Source organism: Labrus bergylta, chromosome 6 (genome assembly GCF_963930695.1).
Source record: "Labrus bergylta chromosome 6, fLabBer1.1, whole genome shotgun sequence".
NCBI lineage: Eukaryota > Metazoa > Chordata > Actinopteri > Labriformes > Labridae > Labrus > Labrus bergylta.
The window spans coordinates 10,922,249-10,945,555 of NC_089200.1; the positions used below are offsets into that span (position 1 = coordinate 10,922,249).

Sequence of the window (23,307 nt, forward strand, 5' to 3'; positions counted from 1 at the left end):
ATAAAACTGACATCTATCTCTGATGTTATCATACCATAAAACCATTCTGTAGAGATGTTCTTTTTCAAGAGTGCTGTCTTATCTTCATGTGTTTCACATTTTCAGCACATGGTGGCAGCATATGTCTGTACTGCACACACGATGTTCACAGTGGTCAGATGAACAGAATTTATCATCAGGTTTTCTTGAGAAACAGTTGTCAGGTGCTTAACTTGTGTTTTGTAGATACTAGCAAAAATCGCGAGTATCGCATTATTGATTTGAAAAAGCAAAAAAAGGGGCTTGACATTTGTGAGAATTATGATTGCATCATGAGCAAATATTGGCCAGGTGTCTGAATGAGAACATATCTTTTTTTTATGGTAATTTTTAAGCTCTTCTGTAAAATAAGCTGTGAATATGCGTCTCTGCATGCCAATGTTTTATTTTTTAATACATTTTGGGTTTGAGAAAGAGGTTGACAGAAATTCAAAAGGTGCAAATAAAGTTTTTAGGATACACCAAATAAATAAAAGAGCCACTGTTTCACATGTTGACTGTATTGTTGAGACATTAAAGCAGCATCCCACCTTTAAACACAAAATTCACTTTACTCAATATGAGGAGTACTACTCAGTCTGTGGACATAGTTATATAATATCTCATGTGGCTTGGCGCAGAATATAACAAAACGTAATAATCAATCAGTCAACTTGTTCTTCAGAACAAGACGTTAGACTTAGATCTTTAAACAGAGAGGCTGCATTACAAATGGTTGATTCGGTGGGCATGGGTCTGATGAAAGAGGTTATTGAGCTTCATTATGACATACTCCATCAATCATGTGTGGAGTTTGACCGGTGATGTAAAGTAAGAGCCAGGAGGCTGTTTGATACCTGTCTCCTCTGCTTCCAAAATTCGTATCCAACTCGTCTCTGATTAAATAACATTGATGGACTACCTTTTTCATTCAGAGGAAATGATGACTGATTTTAAGTACTCAAGATGCAATAAAGAGAGAATTTTTTTTTTTTTTTTTTAAACTATGGTAGCCTATGGTTATTTGAGGGGTTTTTTCACATACAGTTTGAAAGCCCAGTTCTTCTTGCAGAGATTGAAGTTATTCAAGATCATCAACAACTAACAGTACACTGAAGTGCATAGAGAACCTTCCTTAGGTATATTACGTGCATGAAATCTATAGCTTAGTGTTTGAAATATGACAGTCTTTGGAGATGTTCATCCTAAAAAGCTATACAAAGTACGTTACAGGTTACACATTTATGGGTGTATGGTACTGATGTATGCAAAGTATTTCAGGACAGCACACCAAAATCTTAAATTTCCACTTTTTTATTGGCTGCAGACTTTTCAGGCAAAGCCATTTCTGGCTTCAGGCAAACAATTAGATTCATGGACATTAGAGCCAAGAGGATTCAATGAAGAACTGATTTTGTTGAAGGTTACTGGATTTAATGAAATTGTGCAACTTTGTGTCCTTTATCAGTTTTTAAATTAGTTAGAATTATTTAAAATATGTTTATTTTATTATTATTGTTAATGTAACATTTTGTTCATCAATATTTTATTCTTTAACCAAATATTAAATTCATTTTGTAGTTATTGTTTTCTTATGTCCTTTCGTGAGTAGCCTGCTGTTAAGTACATTTTTGGTTTAATGTCTTTGGGAGCTATTGTAGCTGCCTGGCATCTAATCAGCCTCCTATAATGTACACCTGTGCTTTGCCTGAAATGTCTGCAGCAATGAAAAGGTTTGGTGTGCCTGACCTTTTGGTTGAGGATATTTCCCCCTAGAAAAAGCATACATGACATTGAGGTAATTACATTTTCTTTTCACCCAGTATAGTATAATATAAGTATAACTTGTTTTTGTCAATTGAATTCACAAGGAATTTGATTTTGTAATTTGCTGCATAAAGACTAACAAAGTATAAGAAAGTAAAAATGAGGAAAAAGTAGGCCTACACTGCAAAAAAAAAATATTATAAGAACATTTTTGAATCAGGCCTACCATAAAATAATGAGCAAATATGTTTCATGTATGTTTCTTAAAATAAAAAAGAGCTGTGCAGTGTTTACAGTAGGCCTTTCTTTCTCTCAGCAGGTAACTCAAGCAGCGTGTTTCTCAGGTGATTGTAAAGCTGTAAAAGTGACGGTTGTTCCTAACAGGTGTCAGTGTAATCTGTAGACTACTCACAAGGTGTTCACTCGCTGACACTTTCAGACCTCACTCAACACAACAAAGAACATTTTGGGTAAGTCAAGCCACCTTTTGGCTCACTATATCACAATTAACAGCACTCAATCTTCAGGCTTAACATGACTGAGTTTGCATGTGGTTCTCCTGTTTCAGCTAACTTTATCAAACTAGTTGAAAAGTCTGCATTTTAATGGCAAAAGGGCTTGTAAAATGTTTAAACCCTATTTTCATCTTTAGCTTTATTTTTTAGTAATCTTTGAAAGAGTTGTTTTTTTACCGAGGTGTATTCAATAGCAACACTGGTGGCAGGAAATCCCGCCCATTAGATAGCCATTTAGCACCTCTTTCACCAGCATTTTTATTAACTAACATTAATAGTCTGAGCTCAGTGGTTTTTTAATACTGAACTGCATGGTTTTATTTAAGTATTCCCTTGTTTTACTCAAGGTCAGCTCAGACTGCAGATCCTATAAGTTTTAGCCTTAATATTTACAGTCTATGGTTTAAGCCAGTAGCCTAGTCCATTATCCATAAGTATTAACCTGCCAATGCCTGAATATTTTTTATGCTAAATAAATAAATAATTTAATATAATACCTCTAAATTTGTGTAAAGTTATTATATATATATATATATATTTACACACACCTATTACTGCACTTTATGAGTTTACACTTAAAGCACATGAAAATAAAATGTGTTGCATGATGGTTTAAGTTAACTACCGGACTTAATGTTGAAAAAAGAAAAATTGTGCTAGTGTAACCCAGAAGATACAATATATATATATATATATATATATATATATGTATATACACACACTGTTCCTGTAAAATATAAAGGTTTATAAAGTTTTTGTTTTGAATCGGGTAAATTAATTCCAGGAGATAAATCTAGAAACACTCTCTTTGTGCTGTCCTAATTCACACAACACTGGGACAGATTTAACTTTGTAGAAGAGAGTGTAAATAAACCCTCTTTATTAGCGCAGTAGACTACTTCATATAATGTAATTATATTGAGTTATGGTTTAACATCGAGTGTTTTATCAATGGAGCTGGATATTTGTTGAAATTGAAAAAGGTGGATGTGGAAGCAGTACTCAAATCTTCCTGTAACAAAAGTAGTTAGATGGATTGATTGACTGATTGATAGAACTTTATTGTCAGACAAAGGTAAATTTGTCTTGCAGCATATTTACATCATAAAAATTGAAGACAAGATACAAAGATACATTCAAACACCAAGCAAATATACTTTTATATTTAATTTTAGGATTGACTGTTATACAAAGGAGTGTTTCAGTCCGATCTTATGCAAACATGGGACCCTTTATCTCAGGTCTGATGGTATAGCTCTAGTTCCTATTCACTAATACCAAAGTACAGAACATTTCTGTTAGGTAGAAGTAAACGTGCATTTACACATAAACAAACAAAATACAATTTGAGCATCACAATATGTGCAATTAACCAAAGGTAAAATGACTATTTTTCAGAATGGCCATCTAATTGTATTATTGCACCATGATTATCAATGTATCAATATGAACATCTTTTGAATGCTGCATCTGCTTAAAGTTGTGCAAATTTAGATATAATAATCATCAGTAGGTTGTCAATGATATAACAATATTATTATTTCTTCAATGTTATACAATGGAAATAGCCTATATTAAAAGGTTTACATATACAAAGAGTACAATGTTTGTCTCTGAAAAGTATTAGGTCAGAAGTATAAAGTAAACAAAAATGACTTGAGTGCAGGAAAAATACCTGTGAAATGTACTCAGGCAAATAACTTGAATTCATTGTTTCCTCTTCCTTGTACTGGTTCAGCAGAGTATGGTAAGAGAGAGGATGTCACTGACCGACAATAACCTCAGTGAGGGGTGCATCAGCACTAAACACGTACTGCAGCATTTCATGGTGTGCGCATGAGTAGAGCTGGTCATGTGACTCTGTGGTGTGGTGGCTCTGTGTTTTCGTCTCTCGTGGCAATTGGCTGAGACTGATCTTTCTATATAGTAGTGATGGCACACATTTTATGAAGTCATGTAAGCATCTTCACGCATGCAATATTTTAAGACTGATCTTATAAAGTAAGTCACGTGTAAAATAAGACGGTAATCATCAAATAAAATCTGATTTAATTGATCTTGTGAGCATACACTCATTTTTTTCCCGTTGTTTAGAGAATGTGAAAACATTGTTGTTTTCTTGTGAGGTTAAAGATTAAAAAAGTCTGTTTTTATGTTTGGATAGTCAGGTCGACTTTATAATATATTCTAATCGGTTCATGTAGGAAGTAAACATGGTTTTGTTTCTGCTTCCTCTACTCGACCTTTTGCACCTTGGTGGTGGGAGTTTAGAGGAAACAACACAGAAGTTTCTTTACCTCAAATCCACCAGTGAGATGCTTCTTCTTTTTTAACCTCTGGTGCTGTGAGTATATATATATATATATATATATATATATATATATGATTGTTTGTGTGTGTGTGTATCAGTAGCAACTTGCTCTCCTTTGCTTTAAGCCAAACTTGAAATTATATCCTCTTAGCTGGGATTTCCTAACCATGCTTCCTTCTCAGATGCGGACACGTTTTTAAGGGTTCATGACCTATTTCCATGTTTTTATTGTCTCTGAAGTACTGTGTTTGCCAACAGCAAACATTTTACGATGGGTGGTTCTTAAAGTTTTGTTTCTCTGTCTACTCTTGCTTCCTCCCTGGAGCCACTGTCTTTGTTTTAGCACCCAGTATGTCAGGTCAGGGCTGAGAAGAACTAGAAGTACTTGATCGTCTTGTCGGGCTGTAATTGGGCTGACGGCTTTGATTTTCTTTAGGGACTAAAATTAGGTTTTCAAAACAATGTCAGAGTAAGTCAGTCCTTTTCAGGTTCAAGTCTGTCAGCCTACGCTTAGTGACTCACTTTGTTGTATATTTATTCCTGCAGTTGTGTTATTTTGACTGGATACTTCAGCATCTTTAATAACTAATAATAATATCTGCAAATGTCGAGAACGTTTTCAGATCCTAATCTTAGTTATTCCACACTGTTAAAACATTCAATAACAAGCAGAAATCTTGTTTCGGAAATATTACTCAGTAACATTATGTGGCGATATGTAATATTAGAAAACCGCTCATAGAGTTTCTAAACCTCTGTGTGTAGAAAAGTGGCCCCAGACTGTTAAATGTCACATAAGGAAGGTTTCATAACAGACGTGATGAAGCTGTGGTAGTTGGTATAAATGATTTTAAGCTATTCTATGAAAGAAAATCGACACAATTATTCAAAAGTGGAAACATTTGAAAAGCTAAAAACCTTAAACTGCTTTACTTGAAAATTGACATAAAAGAATGACCAACAATTAGTATATTATTTTTTATTATGATAAACTTACTGATTAATCATTTTTATTCTTAAAGTTGTAAAGTAACTTAATATAATAGTACATGTGTCATTTTTAATCAAAGAGCCCTCTGATGAAGGGCGAGGGCCCGAAACGTTATATGTGATATTCCATTCAATTCCACATAATGTGAGCAGCTTCTGGTCTGCCGACTCGGTACTTTTTCTGTCTTTGGATGTTTTTTGTCCAGTACTTTAACTTTCTCGGATGTGCGTGGCTTTTTGACATTTTTGCATGAACTAATTTTTAATTACTCTGCTTTGATATAACCTTCTGGAATTTTTTAGAAGAAATGAATTTAGCCCCTCTCGCTATTCTTTCCACAACTATTGGACATTTGTCCCATTTTGCAGACATTGTATGAACACAATTCTTAGTTTCAGATGAGTTGATATTCATTATTTGAAGGCTAAATAATCTAACAGTGGCAGTAAATAAAATGAAATAACAATAAGAGTGATGTGTTATGTTTTTAAGATGTAGGTCTCAGGATGTGGGTGTCTATGCAGCCTGTCAACTGTGTATATTTCAGTCAGTGGAAACTTATACAGCAGAACCTGCAAATCTGCATTTGTGGCCTGAGAAACCTTTGCATTGAGTTTGTCCGACAGTAACCCAGCCAGCATCTGCAACGTGTGTGCAGGGGAGTATCTCTGTGGGGGGATGGGTTTGAGTTTCATAGCATCATCTGCCAAATAGTGACTGTGTGTGTGTTGTGTATTGTGTGTGTGTCTTTACTGCTACGTCCCCCCCCTCTCTATTCATTTGGCTTGCGTGGCCTTATACGGAGAATGGGTTTTGTGGTGTGAGCAGTTTCAGCCAATCAGGTTTCTTTGTATGATAGAGGAAGGGAGGGAGGGGGGGGGGAAGTGTGTGTCTGCAGGAAGCTGGCTGGTTTGTCTGGGTGGGGTTTTCAGGGGGGCGGGACCTACCAAGCCGGCTAGTGTTTGAAAATGAATTATATGCTTGCTCAAGTAGTAGAAACAGAGCACGGCCGGCGTATTTGTGTGTGTTTGTGTGTGAAGTGGTAAACTGAAGCCAAAGCATTTAGAGAGAGGGACGACACAGGAGGGAACCATTCAATACAAACTGGGAGAAGAATCAGATTCCAGTAATGCAATGTAAGTACCTCAATGTACATTTTTATTTTATATCACATCAGATATTTTACTTTTAACCTTCCAGCGATCAGGCTTGGTAAGAAACCGGCTGGTGAGAAGATGGGTTTTTATATGTATTAAGTTTTATACCATAGTCCGGGTGCAATTTGTCTCATTCCCAGATATTCACCTTAGTTGAAATTCATTGCAGCTATTTGTTAAGCCTGATTTGAGTACAGCAGTGAGTCACTGTGTAAAATCTTTACATTTTAACAGAGATGAAATCAATGCCTTCATCTCCCTCTACACAACGTGAGGGCAATGTGTGCTTGCAAAAAGGGTGTAACCCAAACAGTAGATCTGTGTGAATTGAAGAATGCTTTTAAAGCCTTGTCTCACTGTCATTTAAATATCGACTCAGGCTTAAAATATTTGACACTGGACCAAAAATGTCCAGCTTTGACATGAGAGGTGTGCAGAGAGGATGCTGAGGATCACGCCCAGTCGTAAACCTGCTTCACTGCTCAGAGGCAGCAGCTTGCTCAGGAGGAGGATCACTCAGGGGGGATGTATTGATTGAAAAACATGCAATCTCACATTTTAGGTTTAGGCAGTGAAGTGGAGAGAGCTGTTGTCTTGGACAGGATGGGACAATACATGAGAATCGAGACAGAAGTGAAGGGAGGGGTGGGGTTTTGTCTGCTGTGTTTGGCAGGGGATTAACCCAACTGAAGTTTTGAAGGCATTGTGGTCTAATGTTGGGGAGCGTCCCTCGTTTTTGTTATTAGTATCGGTGCTTTGTCAGAGGATGGTGTTATGACAGACATGTTTTCTACATAAATCATTGATAAAATAAAAAAAAAAAAGGTTTCTCTCTTTTCCTTCTAGCTGTTGCAGTTCCCTTTCTGAAATGAACAGCTGTTGCACGACTCTGCTCTACATTCATAATCCTCTCCTCATCACATAGACGCAGTCACAGTTTTGATGTCATTTTGCATACTGATAAAACCATCCCAAAATTCATCCTGCTCTCCAGTCATGTCAAGAAATTCTGACCTAAACAAGAGAGTAAAGGCGAAGGACATGCGACATGGTGTGTTCAAGCTTCTTTTCTGAGTGTTCTGTAACTGAGAATTAAATGTCTCTGGGTTAGAACCGTAAATTAAACCGAAGACGTTTTAAGACAACAACAAGGTCAGACTTTTTTATTATGATCTCAGACAAAACAATGAACCAATCCACAGGATGATGTTGTTCTTTTTTTTGGTTTCGTTTCAATTTTGTTTTTCAAAAGGAGTGTTTCGATGTCATTTTGTCTGGCAACTTGATTAAATACACCACCATTGACTTAATGTATGGACAGACTGTGTTGGTTGCAGCTGCTGTTGCAGAGAACCAATCAATAAATACTAGCTTTGATTGGCTGCTATCCAAACCAAACTGATAATAATCCAGTTCATGAATCAGGTTTCATTGACTGGAGCAGTTTCTATGTTTGGTGTTTGATACCAGTTCTTAGCTCATAATTTCGGTCACTGTCGTTAATGTTTGGAACGTAGATTCTCAGCCTGTTATCATGCTGTCTTATTTCTCAAGGATACTTCGGTTTTGCTTTCGGTTGCTGAGTAGCTCAAGTTGATGGAAGTCCCGTGAACATCCCGTGGGTTATTTTTAGGAACCTTCAGGTTTAGAGTACATGAGCTTCAGACAAAACTGAAAGTGATAGTATAGGCAGAACATATTGTTTTTTTGGCAAGTACCTTGGTAACCCTTGTTGACGAATGATGACATTGTATGGCAGTCCGCAGTGCCTGCACAAGAGGGTTATCCGAGGCAGGCATCATCAGTCTTAATGTGATGGACTCGTGATAATAGATCATCAGACCATGGTGATATGAAAAGAAGAAAGGGGCTTAAGAAAGTGGGCTTGCAAGAAACAGCTTAAGTTAAGGGGTACTTCTCCAGTCTGATGTTTACGGTTTTAGTCATAACCCTTGACTTCCACACTTGAGGACCCTATCAATGACCTAAAGAAACAATATCCCTGCCTAAAACCAGACCCCCAGTTCCTTCCATATCTCTCCTCCTCTACCCTCAAATGAGCTCTGTGTAATTCAGTTTGAAACCCACACCCTCTCACAGCTGTGTCTCTGAGGAATGTACAGCTGCATTTGAACGAAGAGGTGAATGAAAATGGCAGCTTTGCATGTGTCCGTGTGAGATCACCCGAAGACATCTCTCTCCTCTGCTGTGAAACCTTCAGACCCCCCTTCAGGCGCGTTAACAGAAGTCACTTCTGGCTCAGTCAGATGCTCACCTCATGGCTTAAAGTAGAATTGATTAATTTTTTTTGACAACAGGGATGATGACACTTGGTGGTGAAGGCTTCTAATTCTTCTGAGGACAGTTTTCAGGAACGGGTGGCACTGTCATTTCTGCTTTTTAACAGTTTTACACAGTTTAGTCAACTGTTTTCTGTGTTTGTTAATAAATATCAGAAGGTGTGGTTTTGCAGTTACGCGTCAAACTCTACAGCCGTGATGGAAAAATAGTTTCACTCCTGCTCTCTGACCTCTCTGGAGCCTGTTTCTTTCCTCTTATCCCCTCGCCCATTTGTGCCAGAGAGGCGGGTAATGACAGGCTGCTGCCACAATAAGCAGACGAAGCTGCTGGTATGTGTTTTCAGCCCTCTTGAATAAACAGCCCAGCAGCAGCTCAGACCTGGGATTTACAAAAAAAGATGGGGGGGCTTGAATGAGAGGGAGCGTCATGGAAGTGTGCCTTTTGACCGTGGATGAGTTGGGATGCTTTATTGTTTAGGAGGGTCTGTTGTGCTTCCTATGATGAGGTAATGGCAGAGGCAGTTTAGGATTGTACCTCAGATTCTTTGGAAATGGAGCCAGTAAACAAAACTGGCTGATTGCCAACCATAATGCTATGTTATGTTTGACTGTCCGGTTACACTTTTGTGTTTGATGATCACAATGAGTTTTTCCTACAGTACCTGTCTTTTCTAAAAGTTTAAGGTGTGAAGCAATGGAAACATATATATATATTTTTTTATATATATATATATAAGGTTTTTTGTTGACCAAGCAGCACTGCAATAAGAGACTGTTATCTGTAGCAGGACTTTCCACTTGGACAGCTCGCCTTTATATGTTCCTCAATGTTCTGTCAACAGAACAGTCATTGTATAGACAAAGGCAGTGTTTGTTCATCAGCTCATAAAGGCAGCAATAAAAGAGGGATCCAAAGGGACATCTAACTATATGTAGTGGTTGTCCTTTAAAGAATGTCCTTACAGATTTGTGTGTATGGACATTACATGCAGTTGTTTCTTTTACGGCCACTTACACACTACCAATATTTAAAGACACTTACCGGTATGTCTTCATGAAATGTCTAAATAACAGGCATCATGAAAGTAAATGTAAACCCAACCACAACTGCTTGAAGAAGGGACTTGACCTGATGCTGACAACACACAGGTGTGAGTCTAGTGAGTACTAGAAGCAGCCGCCTGTCACACTCAGGTGTTACTGTCTCGCAATTAGGCCACAGAAGCAATCCTTTTTTGTCCTAAGTTGTCTTCTCGAAGGACTAAATCCTGCTCCAAAATAATTTCTAAATGTAAAAAAAAAGTGTATCAAATGAAAGGAATCCACATCCTGAAATCATCAAGAATAAATCTGTGTTTAACCCTTATCAAAAGATAAATCCTAAAGAATATGTGTTAAATATTTGCCAACAGCATGTGATCAAATACAATCTTCCTATGACTATGACCTGTATTATTATAAAGACATATATGAATAAACATATTAATTATAAAACAGACATGTTTCAATATTTACTCACAGACCTGTACTCAATTATGAAAATAAATGTAAAAGCTTATTTAAATAGAGGACAGACAGGTTTTTGATATTTTTTTGGAAGGTTGAACGTCCAGCTGCCTTTTTTCCAGATGCACCTGAAACAGTATCGGGATATGCTTTTGTAAATGTACAGTATGAATGAACATCTTTTTTATCGTTCTTAATTGTTATATCTTTCCACATTTCATACTCTCGTTCAGTGACCGTGTGTGAGCCCAGCGCCATGTCTGAAGCCGTGGTGATGGAGACCCAAAGAGCAGGCGGCTTCCTGGAGTCGTCCTGTGGTGCCGGGAGCTGCGCAGCCTCCCTCGATGACGGCATTCTGGATACAGCGAAGTAAGTTCATGCAAACGTAACCAAGACACAGCGTCTCCTGAGCTTTGATTCTCCAACCTTAGTCCCAGAGTACACACCACAAGAGTCACAAAATGACCAACATAGGTCACGTAAGGAAAGTCATTTGCACGGTTTTCGTATGTAGAATTGTTTTATTCAATGTTCTAAAAAAAAAAAAACTTAATTCTGAAACTACAAAAGTGAGTGTTAACAAAATCTACTCTGGTTAATATTTACTTAAAGAAGGATGATGATGCTGATGTGTGTCCGAGCCACATTTTCCATAAAGGATGAAACAGAGGGCGGTTACTTTGGGAATTCACTCTCTTATTTGCCATGCTTTGTCCCTTTGCTGTTCCTTTAGTGAGTCTTCAGAGGAGGAGTCCGCAGGGGAAAGGGAAGAGGAGATTGGTGCACATGATGTCAACAGCAGCACCATGACAACAGAGGTCCTCGCTGAACAGACCTTGAACACAAAAACAGGTGAGGGAAGGACAAAAGACACGGATTTGAATACCTCGACTCCTCTGCTTCTCTCAGAAAAGTCTTAAATGTTTTGTAGCCAGATGAAGATTATGATAATCGATATACAGACACAACGGGGCTTTGCCTGTGTTTACTCGAGTCGCTGTTGTCAGCATCAGTAGATGTGTTTTTTTTTCATCTTCCTGAGGAAGTGAGCCAAACAGAAGTGCCCACATTCTTTGGCAGAAATAAACTCCACTTTACTTTTCCTGTCTTCAGCCTCCGCTTTGAAATTCCTTCCTGTCTCAGTCACTGAAGGAAAAACAGTAAAAGTAAAATGTATTCCATGATATTATATTAAGTTTAGTTTCAGTTTTATTTTGACAAAAAGGCTGATGTAAGTTCTAAGAAGTAAAGTGACTCAAAGTCTGAATAGACTTTCGGGTAACTTTATAATAGTGGAACAGGAAATCTGTCCGTCCTGCCCTCTCTCTTTTTGCCCTCTGCCTTTAGTCAATGACACTCTTTTATTATGTTTGAGTTGTTTCTCTTCCCTGTTCTGATCAACACTTTAATTCAAGTCTACTCTTTATTACGGTTTAATTGGTGTAGCATAGGCCATCTGCTTTACTGTGTATGTTCATTTTGTTGTTACTAAGTGATTACTGAGACATCTTAATGTGGGAACATGGATAGAGATAGGTCCAAAAGTAAAATGATTCAACGATGAAACGATGACTTGGTAGATTTTTAAATCATCATGTTCTTTAAGATTTATTTTTGGGCTTTTTGCCTTTATTTGATGCTGGAGAGTAGCCACAGGCTGTGCTTGAACTTGGGCCGCCGGCTTGGAGGACTTCAGCCTCCGATGTGGGATGCGACCTCACCGCTAGGCCGTCTGCACTCCTTTAAGTCCCAACTTTAAAGGTTTAACTAACTGTTAGTGCTCTGATGTTGATGCTAACCTCTGACTGTACAGGAAGCACTTTCGCATACATGTGTGACCAGTGTGGAAGTTCAAAATGAGGAAGTCGTTATGTAAACTGTGATGGCTGTTTGCGATGGATATTCAGGGTGTTTATTTTACTGTAAAGCATTGGGATGACCAAATGTTAAAACCTTGACTTTTAAGGTTTTAAAGAAAAAACCATCTAGCCAACAGCTCATTGTGTTTTCTTGTCTTCCAGTGAAAGCCGAGCGGCCAAACTCCCTGTCAGTGCCATCAGCAGGAGAGCCCAGTCTGTGGACGTCACAGGGTGATGCAGAGGTGAAACTGAGGATGGGGGATTCGGGTTTGGCTGCTGAGACCCCTTTGACCATCCACCAGATGTTCACCTCTGCAGTAGAGCGCTTTGGCGACTTTACAGCCCTGAGCTGGAAAGAGGGCGAGCAGCAGAAGACTCTGAACTACAAAGACTACTACCAGACCTGCCGCACCGCCGCCAAGAGCTTCCTTAAGGTAGATGTTTTATTTTTCTTTGGTATAAACAGAAGTTTTATATGAATGGATCCAAGCCATGTCCTCTTATTCTCCCTGTTTTTATATCGTGATCTTGCAGTTCAAAACCTCAAGCTTTAAGCGTTATAGATTTTCATCTCCAGTCCTGGAATGTCAGAGGACACTTTTCTGAATGGCAGTTGTTTTTTATTTTTATTTTATCACTATATGTCAAAAATATAAATGTATTTTTTTTAAGTAGTTGTTAGAAGAAACCCTAGCACACAAATGATTGGTGATAAATATGAATCTCATGTGATTAATTCAATGTGGAAATAAACCTTACTTAATAGAGAAGTTTTATTTTTGCTTATTTTGAGGAGACCAAACCGAGAATCTTCTCATTTCTGGAAAATTTTAGAGGTTGCAGTTGTGCAAGTAGGGAACTTCCTCAGGTTACTCTCACTTCCAAATGTACAAAAGTTACACAAATTCTTCTATATGAATAGAGCAGCACTTTCATTTTACATAATCCTGAATGGTCCCTCAGTTTCTAAATGTGTAATTGAGATTTTTTTTTAGTTTTAAACAATCAGTTCTTTTTTTCTAAATGAGTTTTAAGCTCTGTTATTTTGGTTTATGGTAAGAGGTCCAGACGAGCAGAACACTCTCAGAGGGAATCGAGCTTCAAACAATGAGAGAGGCAGCTTTAGTTGGCCGCCGGCTGTTGGTACTAGAGGACAGAGCACATTATATTTCATGTCATGACTATTCCACAGGAACAATGTGAGCACATTTATGTACACACAAGAAAACATTCCAACACGTGTCGCTGTACTTTAACATACAAACTAAAGAGAACTTGTTGCAGCAGGATTTTCAATCTGACATGGAGCTTCAGATGACAAAACTCATACACCTCCTTCTTTGTCTGTTTAGCTTTTTACCTGCTTCCATAGAAACTGCTTCTCCGGCAACAGGCTCCAAGCAGCCATGAGCGCTGATTACTCTGCGAGGATCAGATCTGTTAGATATGATCTCCAAATGTTTTAGGCTTGAAATCAAACTTTATTTCAGACTTAATTTAGGGCGTGTATGCAATGATGATGCTAACCCTTCATTTACAGCAGATTATGTCTTCAAACCATTCTTAGCTTTACTTAATGAAATACCTAAACCAATGAGTAACAAAACCCTTTGCAATAGATTTGAAAGTTTAAAGCTGCAGACTGTTCTAGAGGAAAATCTATCCCTATAATCCATGCAAAATGATTTACAGTCAAATTGACTCCTGAAATGGAATACCCTGATGATGTCTCTATTAAGGATAATCTAACAGCTTCTTATTTTCATCTTTCTCCAGCTGGGTTTGCAGAGATATCATGGCGTCGGCATCCTGGGCTTCAACTCGGCTGAATGGTTCATCTCTGACATTGGAGCTATTTTAGCAGGGTGAGTTTAAACCTTCATCTTCATCATTTGTGAGTTTGTGTGACTGCTAGTAACCCCGTCAGTGTTCCCTCACTTGTCAGACAAGTCAGTCTTTATGTCTTCTGTACCCGAGTTAATCCAACGTGTGAAATGTGAATTTGCCTGAAAACAAAATTGGGTGTCATCCAGTTCAGCACGCAGTCTCAGTAAAAGCATCTTGAATGATAGATGATGACAGAGTAATGCTGAACAGGAGGCTAATAAACTGCAGCAATGTACTTCTACTAAGACACTGCTTTACTTTCACTTTAGTGCAGGACTTACTTCAAATGAAGTGCCTGTCTATCATTTTTCTGGCACGTTACGTTTCTCAGTGGTGTAGTGCAGGCCAGGGTATACGCAGGTATACACATTTATCAGTCTCCATAGGGTATACCCACTTCTAAATCCCCTCTGTTTCACAATAATCAGTAGTACACTGCAATTTGTTTTCCCTAGGATGGTAAAGGGGCTATGTAGTGGTCTCAGCCTGTAGTCTGTTTGCCAGTTAAAATGATAAAACCTGCTCTTCTTTTGTGGTTTTTGTTAATTTCATTACATTCCCTACTCCCTGAAGTCAAGTTGAAGCCGAGTGTCTACGTGTAAATACAAAAGGCCCTCGTTGTAAGTGAATTTAATTTATAAGAGTTGTCTTACATGTGAGTGTTTATAACAGAGACAGATTATCCTCTGCTGGACCGGCCCCTTAAAAAAACACTTTTGGGAAAAATTAATAATATACACACTTCTTCAGGCACCACTACACCACTGATGGTTATGTATCATTATACACCTTAGTTAAGCCTTTAAATACGTGTTCTAACTTAAATTGAATTGTGTGCAGATTATGTAAGAGTTATCACGCTGCTTCTCCTCTGCAGAGCATGCGTGGAAACTAAAGCTGGATATAAATGAATAAAAGTCAAAGCCTGTAGTCATTCTGAGCAAACCAAACCAATTTTAATGAAGCTCAAAGCTGATCCGCTTACGTCACCAATCATCTGCTGTGTGACATTTTCACGCTGTCTGTCGAAGGGCTGCGATTACGTTAACATCCTTGATTTACTGCAATCCTAGGGAGACTGATCTCAAGAGTGCAGAATAAAGAAGTACAGTGTGTGATTGTTCTCTTGTGTGCTGACACAGAAAAGTGTTCACACAGGCTCTGAATGTGGACTCTCACGACGCATGACAATAACAATTTACAGAAACCACGTCGACTCGTCAAACTGGTCCTGATCAGTCAAATCAGAGGTTCAGTTTATTAAGTGGAATCAAGTTCACTGCAGGTCGTGTAGGAGGAAAAAAAAAATCTTACATTTGCAGTGAATGTAAGTTTCCTATAGTTCCAGAGAACAAAGAACACAAGTTAGTTTTGTGCAGTGTGTAATCTTCTGTAAGCATTCTGCAGAGCCAGGCTAAAGATAACAGTATTAACTGTCCAACAATGGATCTGTCAGTTTAAAAAAAAGTCTGGCACAGATACAGGCAGGCTGATCGAAGTACGGCAAAGGGCAGAGATATTTCTGAACATCAGGATTCTCTGTCTTTTATACAAATGTATTAAAAAAAACACCAGGACAGAACCTCATCTGAATTTGTAAGACTCTTCCTTGTGTCCTTTGCAGTGGGTTTGCTGTTGGCATCTACACCACCAACTCTCCTGAAGCGTGCCAGTATGTAGCTGACAACTGCAAGGCCAATATCATTGTGGTGGAGAACCACAAGCAGCTTCAGAAGATCCTCCAGGTGAGAGCACAACTACTGATAAACTGCTTTTAAATACTGTTGATAACAAAGACATGGTGTACATTCAAATAACATTCATGTACCACATATCGTAAATCTGTCTTCTGTAATAAGAGATGTTATGATACAGTCTATTTTACATTCTTAAAGTATCCATAAATCATGTGAGTAAAGCAGGCCCTAAAAATTATCGCCTGACACATTTTCCACCTACACAGAAATTCCATCTCAACAGAAAGTGGCACAGATGTTTGGGTGTGGCCATGTCATGAAGTTATTATAAATGTTTATTTTCTGTTGTGTACGAAGACCAGCCGCTCTGTTCTCATTAAGTCTGTTTTGTTTGTTCAAAGGTTGAAGACAAGCTGCCACACTTGAAAGCCATCATTCAGTACAAAGATGTACTCAAAGAGAAGAGACCAAATCTGTACTCGGTGAGCACACAAATCCAATCATTAGAAGTTTGAAACTAGTGTTTGTAAAGATCAAGAATCATTCATCCAGTCGTTGGTGTTTTGTGTGACAGTGGGCAGAGTTCATGGAGCTCGGGCGCGATGAGCCCGACGCACCGCTCGACGCGATCATCTCCAGCCAGAAACCAAACCAATGCTGCACGCTCATCTACACCTCAGGGACCACAGGCCAGCCCAAAGGAGTCATGCTCAGCCATGATAATGTAAGTTACATGAACCAAGTTTTCTCTTTTTGATCACTGAGAGCCGTGTGATGTCACGTGTTTGACAGCACAAACACACTCCTGCTTTGTGCATGAATTGTTGGCAGGTTCTTGCATACTGAAAGCATGAATCAGCCAAATGTCTTCTATTGTTGAACTGGTCTCAAACAAATGAACTCATAACTTTGCCCAAAGCCAACTGCCTTAAGCAATCACAGTTTGTTGTTTCCTACACGTACTTTCTGCTTATCAAAGTTCACTGTTGGAGGCATAAAACACGCTTGTTAAACAAACTCACCCTTGTTTGTGTGTCACTCGTAAAAACATGTCTCTGTGTGACCACCCGTACATAAAACGATTAACCCACATCCCTCCGTGAACTCAGGTAACATGGACCGCGCTCGCCACAAGCAGTCACGTGCGCCTGACAGACGCCACTAAGGCTCAGGAGACAGTGGTCAGCTACCTGCCGCTCAGTCACATCGCCGCTCAGATGGTCGACGTCTGGGTCACCATGAAGGTCGGAGGGTCGACGCACTTCGCTCAGCCAGACGCCCTGAAGGTGAGAAACATCAGTACTGTGTGACAAAAATACAAAAAACAATACATGGCCTGTTATTCACTGCAGACATAAATATTTTTATACTGAATCTTGTTTTCATGAGAGAAACAGGAAGTAAATGCAACATTTAAAAGTGCCGTTCTGATAACATGTTATTGAAAACTATCATTTGTGTAGCCGTATTCATGCAGAGGCAAAGAACAGGATCAATAAAGATTGGTCTTGCTCTGACTTTCTACTTAGCTTTGCTTTTAAAGAAAAGCCAGTTTTTTTTTCTTAAAGGTCAAGATGGAGGGTCCGTTATACATAAAACCCATGAATAAATTGCGGATTTTAATAAATAAGCCTGTCATTTAATCTCATCTTTAAGCCTTTAAACTTAAAGTTATCATGTGCATTTTTCATAATTTGTCCTTTCATGGGAATTGTAAAAAAAAAAATTCTGCAGTGTAAAATTAGGCCTGGTTTACTGAGCTCATCGTCATCACCCATGCATGTGGATCAACACATGTGAAACACGTCATGTATTCAGGGAAGCAGATTAGAACGCATTCTAGTGAAAGGATCTCCTCAGAGTAGACGTTTCAAGAAGCTTCTTTTTCATTCTATGTTTTTTTTCCCCATGACCTCATGTGGACAGTAAACCGCATGTGATATTTGTGTTTAAAGTTGTGCTTTCTCATAACAGGGCTCTCTTGTCAGTACTATGAAAGATGTGCGTCCCACGGCCTTCATGGGCGTCCCACGTGTCTGGGAGAAGATGCAGGAGAAGATGAAGTCTGTCGGAGCCAAGTCCTCAACCGTGCGCAGGAAGGTTGCTGCCTGGGCCAAAGATGTCGGTCTGCAGACTAACCTGACAAAGATGAACCAGTACGTACAATCATCATGTTAGCATGCTTCACTAAAAGACACAGCGCAAAACATGGAAGTATTGCAGGAATTTGAGCTCGTACTCTTTAATATTCTAATATAGAAGATTTGATACTTTAACATGACCATGGTGTTTCATAAGAGTGAAGGGATAACATTGTATAACAATAGATGCAGAAGATCTTGGAATATTTCACTTGGCCAGAAATCTCAGCCACAACTAACCAAAGACATCAGCATTTATTTTCAAAGGACAGCATTTGTTTGAATAAAATGTCATAGCCCATCATCCAGTAGAACCTGACAGATTTAAGCTTGAACCAACAGACTGACATTTCCAAGGGCCAAGTGGCCAGCATCTTGAAACACACTGACACTTGTATTTTTTATTTTTTTTTTCTCTCCATAGAAGCGGAGCAGCTGGTCGCGCCCCGCTGAGTTATCAAATCGCCAAAAAACTTGTTTTTAAGAAGGTGCGCAAGGCTCTGGGCCTGGATCGCTGCAGCAAGTGCTACACAGGAGCGGCTCCCATCACCAAAGACACTCTGGAGTTCTTCCTCAGCCTGGATATTCCTTTGTACGAGCTGTACGGCATGAGTGAGAGCACCGGACCACACACCATCTCCATCCCTGAGGCCTTCAAGCTCACCAGGTACCTTTCTCTTTGACTGTGGTTTGACTCTGAATTTCCTCACAACTCTTACATCTCAGAGCTGATGCCAGATGTGTGCTCGGTGGTTGTTTTGTCCTGCAGTTGTGGTAAAGAGATGCCAGGATGCAAGACAAAGTTACACAACCCGGACGAGGAGGGAAACGGGGAGATTTGTTTCTGGGGCCGTCACGTCTTCATGGGTTACCTCAACATGCCCGACAAGACGGAGGAGGCTTTGGACGCAGATGGCTGGCTGCACTCCGGGGATCTGGGTAAACACGACGAGAACGGATTCCTCTTCATCACTGGAAGAATTAAAGGTGGTTATTGTGTTTTTATTTCAGAGAAAGATATCACTCGGGTACAATTGTACTGGCTCCACGAGTAAAACTTTGTTTCAGTCTCTACAGAAGAGAGCGAGAACATCTTTGTTCCAACATGCCCCGTCACTGACCCCATTTGTGTTCCTTTGTTTAATTTCTCAGAACTCATCATCACAGCAGGAGGAGAGAACATCCCTCCTGTTCCTACCGAGGATGCGGTGAAGGAGGCTTTGCCGCTGATTAGTAACGCCATGCTGATTGGAGACAAGAGGAAGTTTTTGTCTATGCTGCTCACCATTAAGGTAAGTCTGAAAGAAACTGAATTTTGGACCTGGGGGCCAGATGTTTGAAATTTGTAAAAAGATTCAAAACAAGAACAGTGTGAAAGCACAAAGACAGATGTAAACAGATTCCTTTCAGCAGATTAAAAGTCTTCTGTTTTGTAAATCTTGTTCGTTTTGCAGCTGGGTGCTCATGCATGAGCTGCACTTTCACTCGTTTGCAGAGATAGATTCAGAAACGGCCTTATACATCCGTTTATATCTTCTCCAACACCAAAATGAGTGATGCAATGTTTTACTCAAAGGTTACATTTCTCACTTTCTCTTTTATGTCTGAAAAAGGTGACCACATTTCTGAATAAAGAAAAGGTTGTGTGGTAAATGACGTATGCATGATTTTGTTTCTCACGTTTCTCTACCAGACGTGGTGTCACTGTAATGATTTATTATTTAGGTTGTAAACTGCTCAATTAATTATTGATTTGTTAGTTTGAGTATTTTTTAATTAGACATTAAAGTTATCTGATAACAGCTTCATATTTTCTGGTTTCTTTACTCCTTTGTGACATAGAACATATTCTGATTAGAGACTAAACAAGGCAAATCTTTGGATTTTAAAACACTGATTCACTTCTTTAAACTGCTTTCTAATTATTTTTAAACTAAACCAAAAGCTAAATAAAGAACATAATGGATTCTGATGAAAACTGTCTTTAGTTGCAGTCTTTATAGTGCAAGTAGTGAGCAGGGAAACCACGTGGGCAGATAACACATCATGTTTAACAAAGTGAAAGGTATCAGATTGAGATAGAAACTGTATCTTGTTAGTGCTGTATCTTGATGTTTATTTCAAAACAGGTCCTTCTCTTAATCTTGCAAACGTATTATCTTCACACCTTTTGATCTAATCTCAAAGAGAAACAATAAACAGTATCTGTCTGAACTGATCGCAGTGAAAAGACAAGCAGCAGATTCTTTACAAACATTTCTTCTCAAGTGCTGCCATCTAGTGGCCTTTAAGGTAAACTGCAAGAAGATGTGATTGTGAAAAACAAATTGCACTATTGATTCCATGAGCAACAAAGACCAGAACATTTAAATAAACGTTTGTATTTCCTGTCCAGTGCGAGGTAAACGCAGATTCTGGTGATCCCGAGGATGGGCTCACACCAGAAGCTGTGGAAATCTGCAAGAGGCTCGGCAGCAACGCAACACGCGTCTCCGAGATCGCAGGGGGACGAGACCGAGCGATCCACACGGCCATCCAGGAGGGAATCAACCGAGTCAACGAGAATGCAACATCTAACGCTCAGCGCATCCAGAAGTGGATCATTCTGGATCGGGATTTCTCCGTTTCAGGAGGAGAGCTGGGTGAGTGCAGGGTTGTGATTTAGCAGAAAGTAGAATGACAGTTTTATTGACAGAAGGTGAATCAAGAGCTATTTTGATTCAATGGTGCCGTCAGTCTGTAAGTTAAAGCACTAAACTTTCACTTATTTCAGCTTCTGATGATGATGTGTCATTTGTTGAAAAAAAGACATCAGAGTACGTTTGCAAAGACATATTGGCAATCATATCTTAAACCTGTCACCTCTCTCAGATCAGTACGTGCAGTCTCATAGATCCTTTTTTATTAAGTTTAGAAATAATGAACGGTGTTTGATGACTTTAACAGATAAAAAAAAACTACAATACAAGTTATTGTTACTTCCAGCCTTAAAGCTATAACTTGTCACAATCAATTTGAAAAATTATAAATGTGCCAAATTTGGTTAAGTAGAATTTGAATTTCTTATTTTATTCCCCAATTATTATTTTCTGACCCCTCAGATTCATCCTGCAGCTCACTGATCCTATTGGTCCCTGTATTTACTGTTAGTCATGGTATTATAATCCACGACCAAAATGAGTTCACCTTCTTCATAAACTTTCCTATAAACCTGACACACACAGTAAGGCTGAACTACTTCATTACATTCTCAAACAAGTAACTAATCCTAACCCTACTTGTTTGAGAATGTAATGAAGTAAAAAAAAAAAAAAAAAAAAAGGTCAGTCAGCCTTCTTGTGTGTGTTTTCCTGCCATCACCTGCCCCCAGATATAAGGACAGAGTGCTGTGCACAGGGCATCCACCACGTCAGTATGATTTTCTATAAACCTGTTTAGACATTTTTTTAAAGTTGTAATTATTGTTCCACAGGCCCCACCATGAAGCTGAAGCGGCCGGTGGTCGTAAAGATGTACAAGGAGCAGATCGAGAACTTCTACAAGGAGCTGGCGACGCCAACCACCCCCGACAACCCGCTGCCTCCTAAATAGATGTGCTGCTCCTCCAGCTGCAGGGAGAACAGACACACACCACCTCCTTTATCCCTCCTCCTCTCTCCCTGCTGCAGCTTTTTCTTTGGTAAAGAAGGTTTCGGTTGCCTTAAGTTTTGCTTGTTCTGTCTTGGTTTACAATTGCGGGTGTTCTTTAAAAAGGAAAGCTAACGTATGAAGGCATCTTGAAGACTATCAATGAGCTTAACTGCCAACTATTTATTTGGATTAACAGTGATATCGGATAGATGAAGTAACACGAGCTGTATGTAAGGAAAGTTGTTTATTGCACTGAATTACTTGATAAGAGACCGAATCCAAAAAGGTTGTAGGATATTTTAGCGGAGTAATTTGTGTTTTTCGAACATGTTTTTCTTAATTTATTTTCAGTTTGCCAAAGTTTTTGAGCTTCAAATGAAACATTTCTAATGAAGGCTTCATAAGAAAATCAGCCATCACATCCAATGTTTACCTTTTACAGTCCATGTACATGGGGATGTTAGCTCATCTTAGAATTAAAATGAGCTTTTTTTTTTGTATCAATGTTAAAAAAGTTGCAGAGAGGTGCGTTGAAGTGTCTGATAAATAAGCATCCCAATCTCATTTTCATGGCTGTAAAAAAAGAAGACGTAATTGAAGCCATACTTTGCCTTTTGTCATTGTGAAGTGCGTCTGATCTGTATGCTGACTCACTGCATCCTGCACACCCGCCTGGTCCTGTTGTAATGAACAGTCCCTCTGTGTGTAGGCCTGCTGTCTTTTGTGTCATTTTGTAAATATGTTTAGCCTACATCTTCACCTTTCACTTGTCTGTATTTAAATGTATTCTGAAGGTTTCTGCCATTTATTCCCCGCCAAAAAAATCATTCAAACCATTTATTGCACTCAAACATCGAGGGGAAAGAGGAACTAGAACAGGAAATGTACATAAATTAGATTAAATGTAGGTGCATAGTAAATATATCAACTGCATTGAGTTTTTTTATTTGTCTGTCCATCTTTGATGTTCCATAACTCTCTGTAATCTGAAAAGCTGACCTTGTATGAAGTATTTGTGTGTGTGTGTGTGTATATATATATATATATAAAACATATCGTAGGGACTTGTAGCAATCTGGTATGCTAAAATGATGATAAAGTGCTTATTGTTCACTGAAGTCCAGGGCAAATCAAACTGATATTTAAACATGTTGCTGAGGAAATGATGGTGATTCAGGGAGTGTCAGGGTCGAGGGAGTTTCCTGCCATCTTCAATCTGCTTTACAAACCCCTGATTGTCCATCCACCCCATTAAATACATTTGCAAAACTTAAACACTCACAAGACCTCTGACAGAGAACTGGACTCACCTGACCCGTAACAGCAGTCATTTGTTGTGAACAATATCAGGGTTGAAAAATGGAAATATGCACGAAGCTGGCCTGTGAATATTTGTGTTTAACAGTTATGGAATAAAAATTGTTTACTTGATCTGACGTGTGAACTCTGCTTTTCTTCTGTTTCTATTTCGAGGATTTCCCATTTAATTTAGAGCCAATGTAAGTCCTCATCCCTCTTGTAAAAGTGG

The 23,307-nt window shown here is 38.9% G+C and overlaps 1 protein-coding gene across 3 annotated transcripts; it reads left to right on the forward strand.

Annotated features, from left to right (window-relative positions):
- Positions 1 to 2,125: 2,125 nt before the first annotated feature.
- On the forward strand, positions 2,126 to 23,210 carry acsbg2 (acyl-CoA synthetase bubblegum family member 2). 3 transcript variants are annotated; one of them, XM_020656181.3, is made up of 15 exons: positions 2,126 to 2,255; positions 10,799 to 10,934; positions 11,299 to 11,417; positions 12,587 to 12,858; positions 14,201 to 14,289; positions 15,936 to 16,056; positions 16,410 to 16,490; positions 16,583 to 16,732; positions 17,118 to 17,294; positions 17,983 to 18,164; positions 18,574 to 18,816; positions 18,919 to 19,136; positions 19,302 to 19,441; positions 20,545 to 20,791; positions 21,622 to 23,210. In XM_020656181.3, the coding sequence occupies exons 2-15, from the start codon at positions 10,822 to 10,824 to the stop codon at positions 21,738 to 21,740; spliced, it is 2,271 nt and encodes a 756-aa protein (XP_020511837.2). In that variant the 5' UTR covers positions 2,126 to 2,255; positions 10,799 to 10,821; the 3' UTR covers positions 21,741 to 23,210. The 3 variants fall into 3 exon arrangements, with proteins under 3 accessions (XP_020511837.2, XP_020511843.2, XP_020511829.2); XM_020656187.3 differs by lacking the exon at positions 2,126 to 2,255 and adding an exon at positions 4,569 to 4,644; XM_020656173.3 differs by lacking the exon at positions 2,126 to 2,255 and adding an exon at positions 6,568 to 6,738.
- The last annotated feature ends 97 nt before the right edge of the window (positions 23,211 to 23,307 follow it).

Excerpts from the sequence above, each read along its gene's own strand:
- acsbg2 (XM_020656173.3), top strand. Across the intron at positions 16,057-16,409 it reads AGCTTCAGAAGATCCTCCAG|GTTGAAGACAAGCTGCCACA; the intron begins GTGAGAGCACAA and ends GTTTGTTCAAAG. Across the intron at positions 16,733-17,117 it reads TCATGCTCAGCCATGATAAT|GTAACATGGACCGCGCTCGC; the intron begins GTAAGTTACATG and ends CCGTGAACTCAG.